The sequence below is a fragment of the Macaca fascicularis genome, chromosome 1, assembly GCF_037993035.2.
Source record: "Macaca fascicularis isolate 582-1 chromosome 1, T2T-MFA8v1.1".
Lineage (NCBI taxonomy): Eukaryota > Metazoa > Chordata > Mammalia > Primates > Cercopithecidae > Macaca > Macaca fascicularis.
This window is the reverse complement of record NC_088375.1, coordinates 201,515,884-201,529,818: the sequence shown is the minus strand read 5'-3', so window position 1 is coordinate 201,529,818 and position 13,935 is coordinate 201,515,884. Positions and strand designations below refer to the sequence as shown.

General features: G+C 46.7%; 1 protein-coding gene across 13 annotated transcripts in view; it reads left to right on the top strand.

Annotated features, from left to right (window-relative positions):
- The first annotated feature begins 5,729 nt into the window (after positions 1-5,729).
- The window catches only part of ZSCAN20 (zinc finger and SCAN domain containing 20), a 28,780-nt gene continuing 20,574 nt past the window's right edge, over positions 5,730-13,935 (top strand). For 6 of the 13 annotated variants that reach the window (XM_005544046.5, XM_074027992.1, XM_015438828.4 and 3 more), the window contains exons 1-2: positions 5,730-5,770; positions 12,138-12,664. In XM_005544046.5, coding sequence (XP_005544103.2) covers positions 12,248-12,664 — 417 coding nt within the window. In that variant the 5' untranslated portion in view covers positions 5,730-5,770; positions 12,138-12,247. Of the gene's footprint in view, positions 5,861-12,137; positions 12,665-13,935 lie in introns of all 13 variants that reach the window. The other 7 variants (XM_015438814.4, XM_074027994.1, XM_074027989.1 and 4 more) reach the window with 2 other exon arrangements.

Below are 13,935 nucleotides of genomic sequence, written 5' to 3'. Positions count from 1 at the left end.
TCTGCACAGCTTGAGAATATAGTTCCCCTTTGGTCATGCTGGAGTAGCATTTTCCCTGCCCACAAGGCTGACTAGCTGGAGCTCCATGCAGTTTCAGGCATGAAGCATTGGAGGTTGTCTCCTAATGTCTTTCCAGTCTTACAGATCCTGACTTTAAAGGGCTGGGGACTGCAGCTAGAGACCCAGAATTCTCCAAGATCTTCCCTGCCCTTCATCAACTCTCCCTGCTTGGTGGTAGCTTGGAGCCCCTCTGTCCCCAGGACACCTCCAACTTCTTCCTCTGGCAGCTACCCAGGCTCAAGTCCTTGAAGGTATGGGGAAATGGGCACAGCCCTAGACCCTCCTGCATCACGGGACTGCCCAGCCTACAGGAGCTGAAGCTGTAGGCACTGCAGTCTCAAGCACGCCCCCGCCCAGTGTGGCTTGAGGAGCTGGTGGGTGAGCTGCCCAGGCTTGACATGCTGCAGCTGTCCCAAACAGGATTGGAGACACTGTCTGCTGCTGCTTTCGGGGGCCTAGGCAGTCTCCAGGTCTTAGTACTAGACAGGGAGGAAGACCTTATGCTGGATGACAGCCTCCAGGAGCACAGTCCTCGGATGCCCCAGTACATCTATATTCTGACTTCATCCTTGGCCTGCCAGTGTGCCAATGCCTGGGTGGGGCCCTGGCTTTAGCAGTCCCCCAGAACATACATACATGTAGTATCACAGCAGCTGTGCCATGCAGAAGCTGGGGGCCACTCAAAGAATCTCCTTTTCCCTTTTCTCTGGAGCCACTGCCCCAAGACTTCGGGATTGGAGCTCTTTTTGGGCAGCTCTGCCCTGCTGCTTCTGCTGGTCTCCTTGCCCTTCCTAAAGGAGGCCAGGAACTCCTGGATTATCTACCTCCAGGTCTTGATCAGGGTTTGTTTCCAGAGTCTGAGGAGTTGGAAGGGTGAAGGCAAGAGGTTCCTTTATGATGTGTTTGTGTCTCACTGCAGGCAAGACCAGGGCTGGATGGTGCAGGAGCTGCTGCCTTTTCTAGAGGGCTGCTCTCCAGCTGGCCAGGGGCTGTGCCTCTGCCTCCCTAAGCATGATTTTGAGCCAGGCAAGGATATGGCTGGCAATGCGGTAGACAGCATGGTGGGCAGCCGGGTCACACTCTGTGTGCTGAGTCACTAGGCCCTGCACACCTCCTGCTGATGCCTGGAGCTCCGCCTGGCCACCTCCTTTCTGCCGGCTACCCCGCACCTGCCCCCCCAGGGCTACTGCTGGTCTTCCTGGAGCCCATCTTATGCCACCAGCTCCCCTGCTACCATAGATTGGCCTGATTGCTCTGCCAAAGAGACTATTGTATGTGGCCCAAGGAAGATGAAAGAAAGAATGACTTCTGGGCTTGGTTAGGGAGCAGGCTGGAGCAGCCTAGAATAGGGTAGAATGGGGTGCATGTGTGTTGGAAGGTGGGGGTAAGAAAAGCAAGCCAGCTTGGCAGGGAGATAGTGAGTATGTGTGGGCTGTGAGACTGAATTCAGTTTTCAGTAGAAGGTGGGGCTACTGTGTGTGCAAGGGAGGATCAAATAGGAACACAGGCCTTGGGAAGGCTCTGGAGGCTGAATGAGAAAATCTGGGAGATGGCAGGTAGCCATGTGGTTTGCAATGTAATCTCAAGATCTCCAAATCCTCAATAAATGTACTAAATCCATGAAATGCTTGGCCTGATTGATTTTTTTTTTTTTTTTTTTTTTTTTTGAGACACAGTTTTGCTCTTGTTGCCCAGGCTGGAGGCCAATGAGGCAGAAGGTGAAAGGGTTGGATTCACAGAAACTGTAGCCCAGAGGAAATAAGGTTGGAAATTCATGGAGAGAGAGGGCAAAGAGAGAGGCCTTTGGCCAGTCCTAAGCTGTGGAATGGGGTCCAGGCCAAGTTCAACCAGATCTTCAAGGGGCCAAGGGGCCCCTTTTGCCATGTGGGTTATAGAGGTATTGGCAGCTAAGGATCAAAAAGCTGGGATGCGGCCAGGCGCGGTGGGTCACACCTGTAATCCCAACACTTTGGGAGGCTGAGGTGGGCTAGTCAGGAGTTCAAGACTAGCCTGGCCAAGATGGTGAAACCCCATCTCTACTAAAAATACAAAAAAATTAGCCGGGCATGGTGGCACGCACCTGTAATCCCAGCTACTCCAGATGCTGAGGCAGAGAATTGCTTAAACCTGGAGGGGCGGAGGTTGCAGCGAGCTGAGATCGCGCCACTGCACTCCAGCTTGGGTGACAGAGCGAGAGTCCGTCTCAGGAAAAAAAAAAAAAAAAAAAAAAAAGCTGGGATGCTGCCCAGGAGACAATAGACTGATTGCCTGTTCCCTCAATAAAAACCTGAAAGCCTGTTCCCATCTATCTCCAGTTAAGCCTCATAGCAACACTGGGAGGAGGAGCCTACCCCCTTGTCACTCTGTACTCTGACTATGCTAGACTACCTGTAGGTCCCAGGACACCATCACACCTTTTGCCTCTGGGCCTTTGCATATGCTGTTCCTGCACTGAAAAATACCTTTTCCCTGGAGAACTCCTAAGAATTATTTAAGATGCAGTTCAGCCATCATTTTCTTCAGAAGCCTTTCCTGATCTTCCAGCCTAGGTAGCAGTTGCCTCTGCGCTCCCACAATTTCCTGCCCCTCCTTTTCTCAAAGGACTAATCACAGGTCTGAAAGCAATAGAAGCGGTCTCCAAAGCTGAGTGCACGAGATAATCATACTAGGGTTGCAAAGAAACTGTTATACCTTCTATTTCTATTTTTTTTTTAAATCTCACTTTATTCTGAAGCTAGACTGCCTGCTTTTCTAGCCATGTGCCTTTAGCATGTTATTTAACCTCTCTATACCATAGTTTCCTTTTCTGTAATATGGGATAGTATTAGACTCTCCCTCAAAGGGTTTTGGATGTATTAAATGAGTTAATACATATAAAGCACTGAGAGCAGGACCTAATAATGCATTGCAAATGTTCAAGGAAAGTTAGCTATTACAGGCACATCATTTATAAATAAATAAATACACATATGTTGGGAGTGTGTGCTCAACTTGAAAACTTGAAAAGGCTTCCCGGCCGGGCGCGGTGGCTCAAGCCTGTAATCCCAGCACTTTGGGAGGCCCAGACGGGCAGATCACTAGGTCAGGAGATCGAGACCATCCTGGCGAACACGGTGAAACCCCGTCTCTACTAAAAAATACAAAAAACTAGCCGGGCGAGGTGGCGGGCGCCTGTAGTCCCAGCTACTCGGGAGGCTGAGGCAGGAAAATGGCGTAAACCCGGGGGGCGGAGCTTGCAGTGAGCTGAGATCCGGCCACTGCACTCCAGCCCGGGCGACAGAGCCAGACTCCGTCTCAAAAAAAAAAAAAAAAAAAAAAAAAAAGGCTTCACTCATAGGAGCGCTCTATTGGGAAAGTTTAGAGATCAGGCCCTGGGCTGAGAGACGAGGTTTGCTTCATCTCTGCATCCTTAGGGCCTAGTGTCTGCCCAAACCAGAGAGAATGCTGGTAGACAAATGCAGACAGAATGCTTGCAAACCAAATCCTGATGGGTGCTGAACCAGAGAGAATTTGGAACAGGTTCAGGCTCTGTTGCTTATTTCTACATGGCACTAAAGGGCACTTGGCCCCTTGGGGCCTTTCTTAGTTTTCTTCTTCTGGAGAATGCCAGACTTTAATTAGACAAAGGCTAAGGGAAACCACAGAATAATTCGAGGCTGGATTTAAGGCGAGGTGCGCCCTCTTGTGTCCTAATGGTGTCCTCTCCTCTCTCTGTACACTGGCCTCTCTTCTTCCTCTTAGGGCAGATGATGCTGAAGTGGACACGTCCTCACCTGACCCTGCAAAGCTGCCTCCCCAGCTTCAGATCCTGACACTCTCTCAAATATTTCCGGTTCCCTTGACACCCCACACGGTTGCACTGTCCCTCCCCATCTCAAACCCTCTTACTTCCATATATGGTCTCTTCCTCATGCAGTGTAGGACCTTTGGAGTCACATTCCCACGGGGTGACAAATCCCAGCCTTGGTTCTTATTGGCTCTGTGATCTTGAGCAGGTCACTTCATTTCTCTAAGTCTCATTCCCTCTTTGTAAAGCGGAGCAAGCAATACCAATCTCATAGGGCTACTGTGAGACTTCAACACCAAGGGGTATTTACAGGTTGTTATTATGTTTACTGAGTAAAATCACATGAGTTATTACTACAAATAAGTTGGAACATGTTTCACAGAGAAGGAATTTAAACTAGGTCATTAAAACTAAGAATTCTCCTATTTTAATACTAGCCAACATGCATTGAGCCCTTACCAGATGCTAGGTATTGTCAATTTTCCCTAAGCCACATAGCAATTGATAATACAAATAATAGCTAATGATTAAGTATTTTATTGTATTTTCTATTTTTTAAAATAGAGACGAGGTGTCACTATGCTGCCCAAGCTGGTCTCGAACTCCTGGATTCAAGCGATCTTTCCGCCTCAGCCTCCCAGAGTGCTGGGATTACAGGCACAAGCCACCGTGCCTGGACTAGCTAATGATTATTAAACACTTTCTGTGTATCAGACATGTTTCACGCTCTTTACATACCCTCTCCCATTTATTCCTCTCAACAACCCTCTCAGGAAGAGGCAAGCATTATCATTCCCATTTTACAGATGGGAAAATGGAGGCACAAAGAAGCTAAGTAATTTGCCCAAGGTTTCACAACTAGCGAGTGGTAAGACCTGCATCCTTCATTTGAAAGTAAGAACTTTCAGACACAAGCAGCTTGACTTCAGAGACTTTTACCTAAATCGTCTCATTTAACCTTCACAACACCCTGTGATGTAAATTCTCTTACATTACTTGCATTTTATAGATGAAAATTCCAAAGACAACATAGATGCAGTAGTTTGTTCAAGGCCATATAGCTGGGAAGTAGTTGAGCTGGGATTTGGATCCGTGTCTGACTACAAAGCCCACATTCTCAACACCATATTAGATTGTTCATGCCCCAAAGTATTCAGTGGTACAGAGCAAACGCATTTATATGAGGATTATTCTGTAATAATGATTAACATTCTTCCAACACCTACAAAGTGCCAAGCTCTGTACTAACTGATTTACATAATAATAGCTAACAATCGTTGTGCATTATTAGGAGCCAGGCCCTGAGCTAATCGTTTTAGGTGTATTAGCTCATTGAAGGTTCACAAAACCCTGTGACATGGATGTCATTACTACCCTCATTTTAAGGGTGAAGAGAACGAGGTTCAGAATTCTTCCAAAGGCACACAGCTTAGCTGTAAGCTGGAAATTGAAGCTACAACTGTCCAGTTCTCTCCTGCTTATCGGGCTGGTCACCTCTAGTCACTCTCTCTTCTTATTTCTTATTCTGTCTGCTTTGATCTCTCGGGGTCTGAGGCTCTCACTTCGACTCCTCAATAGAACCCGGCCCCCTTCTGCTCGAGTGCCCTCCCATTGGGCAGTGCTGTTATTCGGGAGCCTATGGAAAAGGCCGGGATCGCAACAGGTCCCGCCCCCATGTGTCGCGCCCATTCCGACTTGTTCCAGTGCCACGGTCCGTGAGAAGATGACATATCTATTGGCTGAAGACGTCTGAAAGGCAGCAAACGGAGGGGGCCGCCCACCGGCGCTCGCGCGGTTCCTTCTGGGAATTGTGGTCTCAGACGTTCCATTCCCGGGGTGGCGCCGCTCGGACTCCGCGTCCCAGCATTCCCTGCACCAGCCCGGGAGCACTTCCGCCCTGTTGTGAAGTGGGTGTCTCGGTGGGTGAGTCCGGGTGGCGGGGCGGGGGCAGCTGAGACGCAGGCTCTGGGCTGGAGACTTAGGAGGTGGTGGTGACACAGGGGACTGGGGAAGGTGAGAGTGGAGAAAGAAGCTTATATGTGGGGGTGGAGGGTGAGGGACGGTCAGAGGATGCAGCGGCCGGAGATGGGAAGGGTCATACAGGGGTCGGGGATGAGGAGGCGACAGAGGGCCCTGGGAATGAGGAGGGCCTTAGAAAGGTCTGAAGGTAGGGGGTTGAGGGAGGTTTTGGAGGTGGGAGAGCCATAGAAAGGTCTGGAGACCACAGAGGAAAGGATAGAGGGTCTGGGGCCCTGGCAAGAAGTGAAGAGGGCCTGAGCTTGAAGCCTGACCTTAAAAATAGTGTTTCAATCTCAACCTTCCCGTCTAGAACAAGCATATCTAATTTGTTACCTCCCTAATGATTGTTACCTCTGGAACCCAGTGGATGGGACTGGCTATTGTGTTCTGCCCCAAACCTGCACTTCTTTCCTTATGCCTTATGGAAGTCACTGGCACCATCATCCCATTTACCTACCTACCTACCTACCTACCAACCTACCTACCTACCTACCTACCTACCTACCTACCTACCTACCTACCTACTTACCCTCTTATTCCTCTTGCATTCTTCCACGTCCAAGGATCTTCCGGTCTTTCAATTTCTTTAATTTATTTTCAGTCGGCCTCTTGTAGGGTTTTTGCAGAAGCCTTTTCAGTTTCCCAGCATGAACACACACATTGCACCTAGTGTTATCTGTTTAACTTACAAATCTGATTATGCCTTCTGCTTGAAAACCTTCATTGCCTCCCATAACCTGTAAAGTCCAAACACATTGTCCTTCATAAACTCCTTTTGCAGCCTAATCTTCATGCACCTCACACTCCAGGGCTGTCAAGATTTTCCTCATTTCCTGGGTAGGCCATTTGGTTTTCTTATAAACGCTGTTCTCTCAGCTTAGAATATTCTCTCCTTGTCCCTCACCTTCTTTGCCAAGAGAACTACTTTAACTTAAAAAAAAAAAATTCAACTCTTACTTTGCTCAATTTCCTTAAGCAAATTAAGTCACCCCCAACCCTCAGCTTCCATAAATTCTCCTATTACCACATTTGATCACAATTATCTGTGACTTGTGTGTCTCTTCCACTAGACTGTGAACATCTCCAGGACAGGAACAGTGTCTCAGTCACCTCTATTTCCCCATTGCCCAGTCTAGAGCAGTAAACACTTGATGTAAAGCAGTAAATACTTGATGTATGTGTGAATGAAGACCATGCAGGGTAAGCTTTGCTATGCCAGCCTTGAAGACTTCTATTTCCAGTGGATTTCCAGGGCAGGAGCTTTAGTCTTCCCCTGCCTGGCAGGGCTATCTGCTGGAAGCTGAAGCTGATTCATTGCCAATGGGAGTTTAAGCCAGGGGTGACAAATACATGGAATGTGTGCTGCCAGTGCCCCTTCCTGTGTCCCTGGCAGTCATGGCTAATTGGTTGGTTCACAGCACATATTCACAGTACTCAGAGCCCTCAGCACACTACTCTAGGCAGCCACTTCCAGTTGATTGAAGTTTCTGCTTTAAATGAAACCTATTTGCTCTCCCGAACTTAAGCCCTTATGTGTGAGGTCAGGTCAGCCTGCTTTAAGCCGTAGCTTGGACTGTCAGCCAGATGGGCCTGACAGCCTTTGAGAGTTCCCAGTTTTTTCTCTTTGGAGGTCGAAGACCAGTCTTGGCCTTTCCCATGGAACTGGAGAGCATCTTCTCTTCCCTTTTCACTGAGTGGGCTCCTCATGACACATTCATACTTACTACCCTAGGAGTCAAGATGCCCCTCAGCTTCCCTGTGTTTGTAAAGAGATCTTGATTTTGATGGCAGTCAGCACGTATCCCTCATCACCTGGGAGCCTCTGTACTCTTTCTAGGTCTTTGTGGATATTGAAAGAGAGCTTTGAGATCACTTAGCTGAAGCTAAGTAGCAAAGCGACAGCCCATGCTGAATGAAGTCCACCATCATGCTTTATTTAATCTCATAGTGTATGAAATAATTTTGAGTTGCTTGCCAACATTTAAAAATCCAGAGTGCTAGCTTCTTTTGGAAAAACTAGCAGGCCTAGGAATATTCTGGGCATATGTTCCCCTGGCACTCTATAGTTGGCTGTAGTGCCCACCCAGTTCACTTCAGTCATTGACTCATTTACATTGCTAGGTCCTTATACCCATTTAAACTTGTAGCCACTGACTGTAGTTTCCTTCCCCCTTGCTCTACCCCGTCATACTAATTAAGGAACCTAGGGCAGCTGGTGAGTAAGATCAGGCTGTAAGCTGCAGCCTAACTAGGCAGCCACAGGGGCTACATGACTTGTCCAAAGTAACACAGCTGATTAGTGGCAGGAGTGGAATTAGAACCCCAGTCTGCTCACACCTGCCTTAACGTTCTTTCCACTCTCATCTTAGGAGTTTGGATGACTAGCACATATAGAGGAGGCTATAGGACGTGGTTAAGAAAAATGATTAGAGAAAAGGGATCTGGGCTTAGACCCTAACTCTGCCACTTGCTAGTTGTGTAACCTTAAGTAAATCTTCATAAACACTCAGTTTCCCTTTAGATAATTGAGGATATAGTACAGTCATACCTTAACAGATATTTATATTCTAAGGGTGAAAATCACTTTAGCCAAAAATCACAGTTAGCTTGAAAATCCTTTGGCAAGGAGCCATTTCAGAAACTAACACGCTGCCTTTCAATAAATAAACTAATCAGCACAGCCGGGCTTCTTGTTTGACCATTAGATGAGAATTGGCTTGTGTTAGGGACTGTGTAATATGAAAGACACTTTACTCACCCTCAGTGGAAAGAGAGGCACGAGGGAATCAAGACCAACCTGGTGAATAGCAAAGTCCTTGGTGCCATCACCGCATGCTTATTCTCGAACAGATAGTGAACGGAACTGTCTGCACTATTTAAATTATGCTGTTTCTCTCTTTCTTTCTTTCTTTTTTTTTTTCTTTTTCCCGAGACGGAGTCTTGCTCTGTTGCCCAGGCTGGAGTGCAGTGGCTTGATCTCAGCTCATTGCAACCTCCGCCTCCTGGGTTTAAGCAGTTCTCTTGCCTCAGCCTCCCAAGTAGCTGGGATTACAGGTGCGAGCCACCATGCTCAGCTATTTTTTATTTTTTATTTTTTTTTATTTTAAGTAGGGATGGGGTTTCACCACATTGATCAGGCTGGTCTTGAACTCCTGACCTTGTGATCCACCTGCCTCAGCCTCCCAAAGTGCTGGGATTACAGGTGTGAGCCACCACGCCCAACCCTCTTTCTTTCTTTCTGATCTTTGTAGTGGAAGTTACAGGTCAGTGAAATGCAGCTCAACACCTAATGAGACTCCAGTTGCTGCCTGGAGGATTCAGTGAGATTATGAATGTGGAACACAGCGCTGTGCCTGGCACCTTGTGGGCACTCAGTAAAGGGGTACTCTTAGAAATTGGTGGTCCTAATGAGGCTCGATATTCCTGGTCATCTGGGAACCGAGGAATGCCCTGGTCCATTTTCCCTTGTTCACTTCTGTGTGAAGTCAACCGGCTGTTGGCTGACTCCGTTGGCCTCTCTCTCCCCGCAATAGCCTGCTATCCATACTTCAGTCTAACTTCCTTAGACTGGAAAAGGTTATGGTGATATATGGTCCCTGGGGCTTTCCGATTTCTATTTGAAACAAACCTTTGGGAGTTTCAAGTCTTTCCAGGAGAAAATACCTATTATCTGAGACTCTGAGCTTTGGGCCTGGTATGACTGCTAATTGCCTATTTTGTTGTGGTGTCCTCTTTATGCAGGAATGCAATTGTCTTTGCTTGCTTATTGACTGTCTGTCTCACTAGACTGTAATTTTCTTGAAGGTAGGGACTGTCAGTCCCAGCTACTGTTAGATCTGTAGCTTCCAAACAGGGTTTAGCAGGTACTCTATAAATGATTGATGAATTACTCCTTGTGTGAGAGGGTGACAGAAATATGTTTGAACTCACGCATCAGTAAGGTTGTGGTTCAAAAAGAAATTTCATGAAAGGTGAATTCTTTAGTTTAATATAAATTATGGATCATCCGTATCCCATCAGGCTTTTGATATACCAGGTTTATTATTTTAATAAATGGTAATAAAACTTTTTAATGGCCCTGCTATTTATCAGATACTGGGTTGAGCACTGTGGATACAGCAATGAGTAACATACAATACTGGTTCTAGTAATATAGTCTAATGGGGCTGTCAGATGTAGCAACTGGTAACTACAATAGTGTAGGATAATACCTATATTAGAGGTATGTACCAATTGCTTTGGGGATATAGGAACTGTCAAGGGCATGTCAAGGAACTCCTATCAAAGGAGGTGACACTTGAGCTGGTAGTTGAAGGATGAGTAGGAAGTTGCCAGGTAGTCATGAGTGGTGCTTTAGGCCTCTTCCTAAGTATATGGAGGCCTTTAGGGCAATACTTTAATTTTTATTACCCTTGCCTTGTTTCTCTTCAGTCCGGTCAGATTGCCCAAAATGAAAAATACCACCATCTCTCCATTCGCAATTCAGTTATGTCATTCCTACTTGGAAGCAGCTAATGATCTCCTTTGAGTGGGCATTTTTTTTTTTTGTCACCCAGACTTGTTGGGACAACACAGTGAGCTCAGTTTTTCAGATAACCCAGCATGGGTGCCATCAGAGAGGCTGTAATCTCCTTGGGGACAACATAGATACACATATCCTTCTCATACAGTGTCTCATACAGTGTAGAAAGTGGTAAGTGTCACAGAGACATGGAAATAAAAGAGAAAGGAATTCCTTTTGGCATGAGCAGGACGGTCATTTATTTTTTATCTAGTGTGCACAGAAAGGGATTAATTGTAATTCTTGCTTAATGATACACCATCATCATTAGTCGATCATTCATGACTTTATCATTTATTCAGTACTCCCTATATGTGCTGAGCACTGTGCTAGGTCTCTTGGGAAGCTAATAATCTAGTGGGTAAGAAAATTACAGTAAAGGATGATCAGGGCTATGGTAGAGAAAATGTAAGATGCTATGGGAGCTTGCGGTCGAGGACTGAATCTTGTTTCAGGTTGCAGGGAAGGCCTCATGGAAAAAGTGCAATTTAAGCTGAGACCTTGCTAGCTGAAGGAAGGGAGGAGCCCATTCCCAAAGGAGACCTTCCCAAAGAGGGGAAGGTTCAGAGGGCAGCTTGGTGTAAGATCTGGAAGCTGTGCTTCTGGAGCACCATGACTAGTGGACCATGGTAAAGAGATGAGTTGGAGACTTGGGTAAGGCTTGCACTTTAAAACCTGAGGGAAATGGGAGATCACTGGAGGGTGTTTAGCAGGGAGGTGGTGTAGTCAGGCTTTGATCTAGTTTGGTTGTTGTGCCAAGAATAGAGCAGAGGTTGGGGTGAGGTGAGTGGAGGCAGGGACGTGTTAGGAGACTGATCAGGTGGAAGACATGATGATTCTGTGTACTGAAGTGGTAGCATTGGAGTTGGAGATGCCAAGTGGACACAGCGTGGTGATGAATTGATTTGGATCTTAGAGAATGATAATGACCAGGTTTCTGGTGTGGAGAACTTGATGGCAGTGCCTTCACTGAAGGGGGAGCTTCAGAAGGCAGACATGATTGCAGGAGAAAATAACGAATCCAGTTTTTGACTCATTGAGTTTGAGGTGCCTAAGGGACAGTCAAGTAGAAATGTCATGAAGGAGTTTGGATTTTGGGGTCTGGAGATCTGGAAACAGGTCCTTGCTGGAGTTTCAGGAGTCACGTATAGGGATGGTGAATAATGCCAAATGGGTGGGATGACCAGGGGATAGCATGGAGTTGTTGGATTTTGCAAGGAGAACATCAAGCTTTAAGATTCGGGAAGAAAGGCCTTATGGAGCGGGTGACATTTGGAACCCAATTTGAGGGAAGGTTGGACTTTGGACATGTGTAGGAGGGAGGAAGTCTATGCTGGGCCAGATCATGGAGGTGTGGGATGCCAGGCTAAGGTGTTCAGTCATGACCTAGAGGATTGAATACTGTACTGTCTTCCTCCAAAGTGGGAGGCTCAAATGAGATATTAATTGGCATTTTGTGAGCACTCACTGTGTGTCAGACACTGGTCTAAGCTTTTTATATATATCCCTCATCTAATCAGCCCAGCAATCAAGTAAGGTAGGTGCTACTGGCTTTGGTGCGGGATTGTGGCCTCACTTCCTGCCTGTGGGAAAGGGGCATCTCTTAGCACTTCTGCCCCCATGCAAAGGTGACGGAAGGTATGGGGTAGGGGGATAATGAAGCTTCTGCATCCTTTTGCTTACACTCTATCATTTGTCTTTCTACCTTAGAGCTTTGGGGAGCAGTCCCTTTTCTAGGAGCCTCTTGAAGGACTCACCATAGGTGCAGGAAGACATTGGATGAGGACAGCACAGCTGAAGTGAGGCGTCTAAGGTAGACAATGGCTGTGGCCCTGGAATCGCAAGCCCAGGCGTCTCTGCAGCCAGAGCCTGAAGAACTCCTGATTGTGAAACTGGAAGAGGACTCATGGGGATCAGAATCCAAACTCCGGGAGAAGGACCGCGACTCTGTCTCCGGCCCAGAGGCCTCCCGCCAGCGCTTCAGGCAATTCCAATACAGGGATGCAGCTGGACCCCATGAGGCCTTCAGCCAGCTCTGGGCTCTTTGCTGTCATTGGCTGAGGCCGGAGATCCGTCTCAAAGAGCAGATCCTGGAGCTGCTGGTGCTGGAGCAGTTCCTGACTATCTTGCCTAGGGAGGTCCAGACCTGGGTGCAGTCACGCCACCCTGAGAGTGGTGAGGAGGCTGTGGCCCTGGTGGAGGATTGGCACCGAGAGACCAGGACTGCAGGACAGCCGGTGAGACATTCTCTTCCAAGGAGTGGGTCAGGCAAGGCAGTGGGGTTGTGACTAGGTTAATAATTGCCAAATTCACAATAAAAATAACAATAGTTATTGAGAACTGACACTTATTGACCACTACTGTATACCAGGCAGTGTTCTAAGTGCTTTACATGTGTTAACCCACTTAGTCCTGTCAACAATTTAATGAGATAGGTACTGTTATCCTGATTTTACCAGTGAGAAGACGGAGACAGAGAAAAGATAGGTAAGTTGCCCGGGTCTGAACAGCTGCTAGATGGTAGAGTCAGGATTTGAACTTAGGCATTCTAACTCTAAAGCTTGTATGCCTAACCACTACTCCAGACTGCCTCCCACTACCATATTCACAATATGATTAACTTGTGTTTTATACCTAACAAAACCTTTTTACATATGTGATCTCTCTGAGTGCTTATAGCAGTAATGTAGATAGACAGAAATAGTACTGTTGCCCCCATTTTATAGATTAAACTAAGAACCAAGAAGTTGGCCAGGAGTGGTGGCTCACACCTGTAATCGTAGCACTTTGGGAGGCTGAGGCAGGTGGATTGCTTGAGCTCAGGAGTTCAAGACCAGCCTGGGCAACATGGCGAAACCCTGTCTCTACAAACAGTACAGATGAAACCAAACAAAATGCCAAGTGGCCCACAAAGGTCATCAGTGAGTAGACCAGAGCCTAAAGCCAAATAAATCCTTAGGTTCCAAGGTCATTGTTCTTTCTACCGCATATCAGATGCCTCCTCTGCAAACCATGGGAATTAAAATACCTTTGAGCCATAAGGCTCAAATGAGATATTAATTGACATTTTGTGAGCACTCACTGTGTGTCAGATACTGGTCTAAGCTTTTTATATATGTCCCTCATCAACCCAGCAGTCCAGTAAGGTAGGTGCTATTATCATTGCCATTTGTCAAATGGGTAAACACAGATGGAGAGATCAGTAACTTATCTAACTTTATATAACTGTGTGATAGAGCTGAGGTAAGGGAAATGAAAGTATGGATTTAACATTTGCAGTTTCAACAATTTGCAAGTGACCACCGAAGGCCCATGATGTAATGCATAGTTTTGCTATGACACAAATTTTGAATCCTGCTTCAAAGCTGGTATACGTAGAACAGATCCTTTGGCTGGATCCAGAACCTTCATCTAAACATGACTGTTTTTCTCCACTTGTTATAGTTAGTAATTCTTGTGATATTTTACTTACCCACATTTTGCTGGGGGAAATTACAGGTTTGGGAAC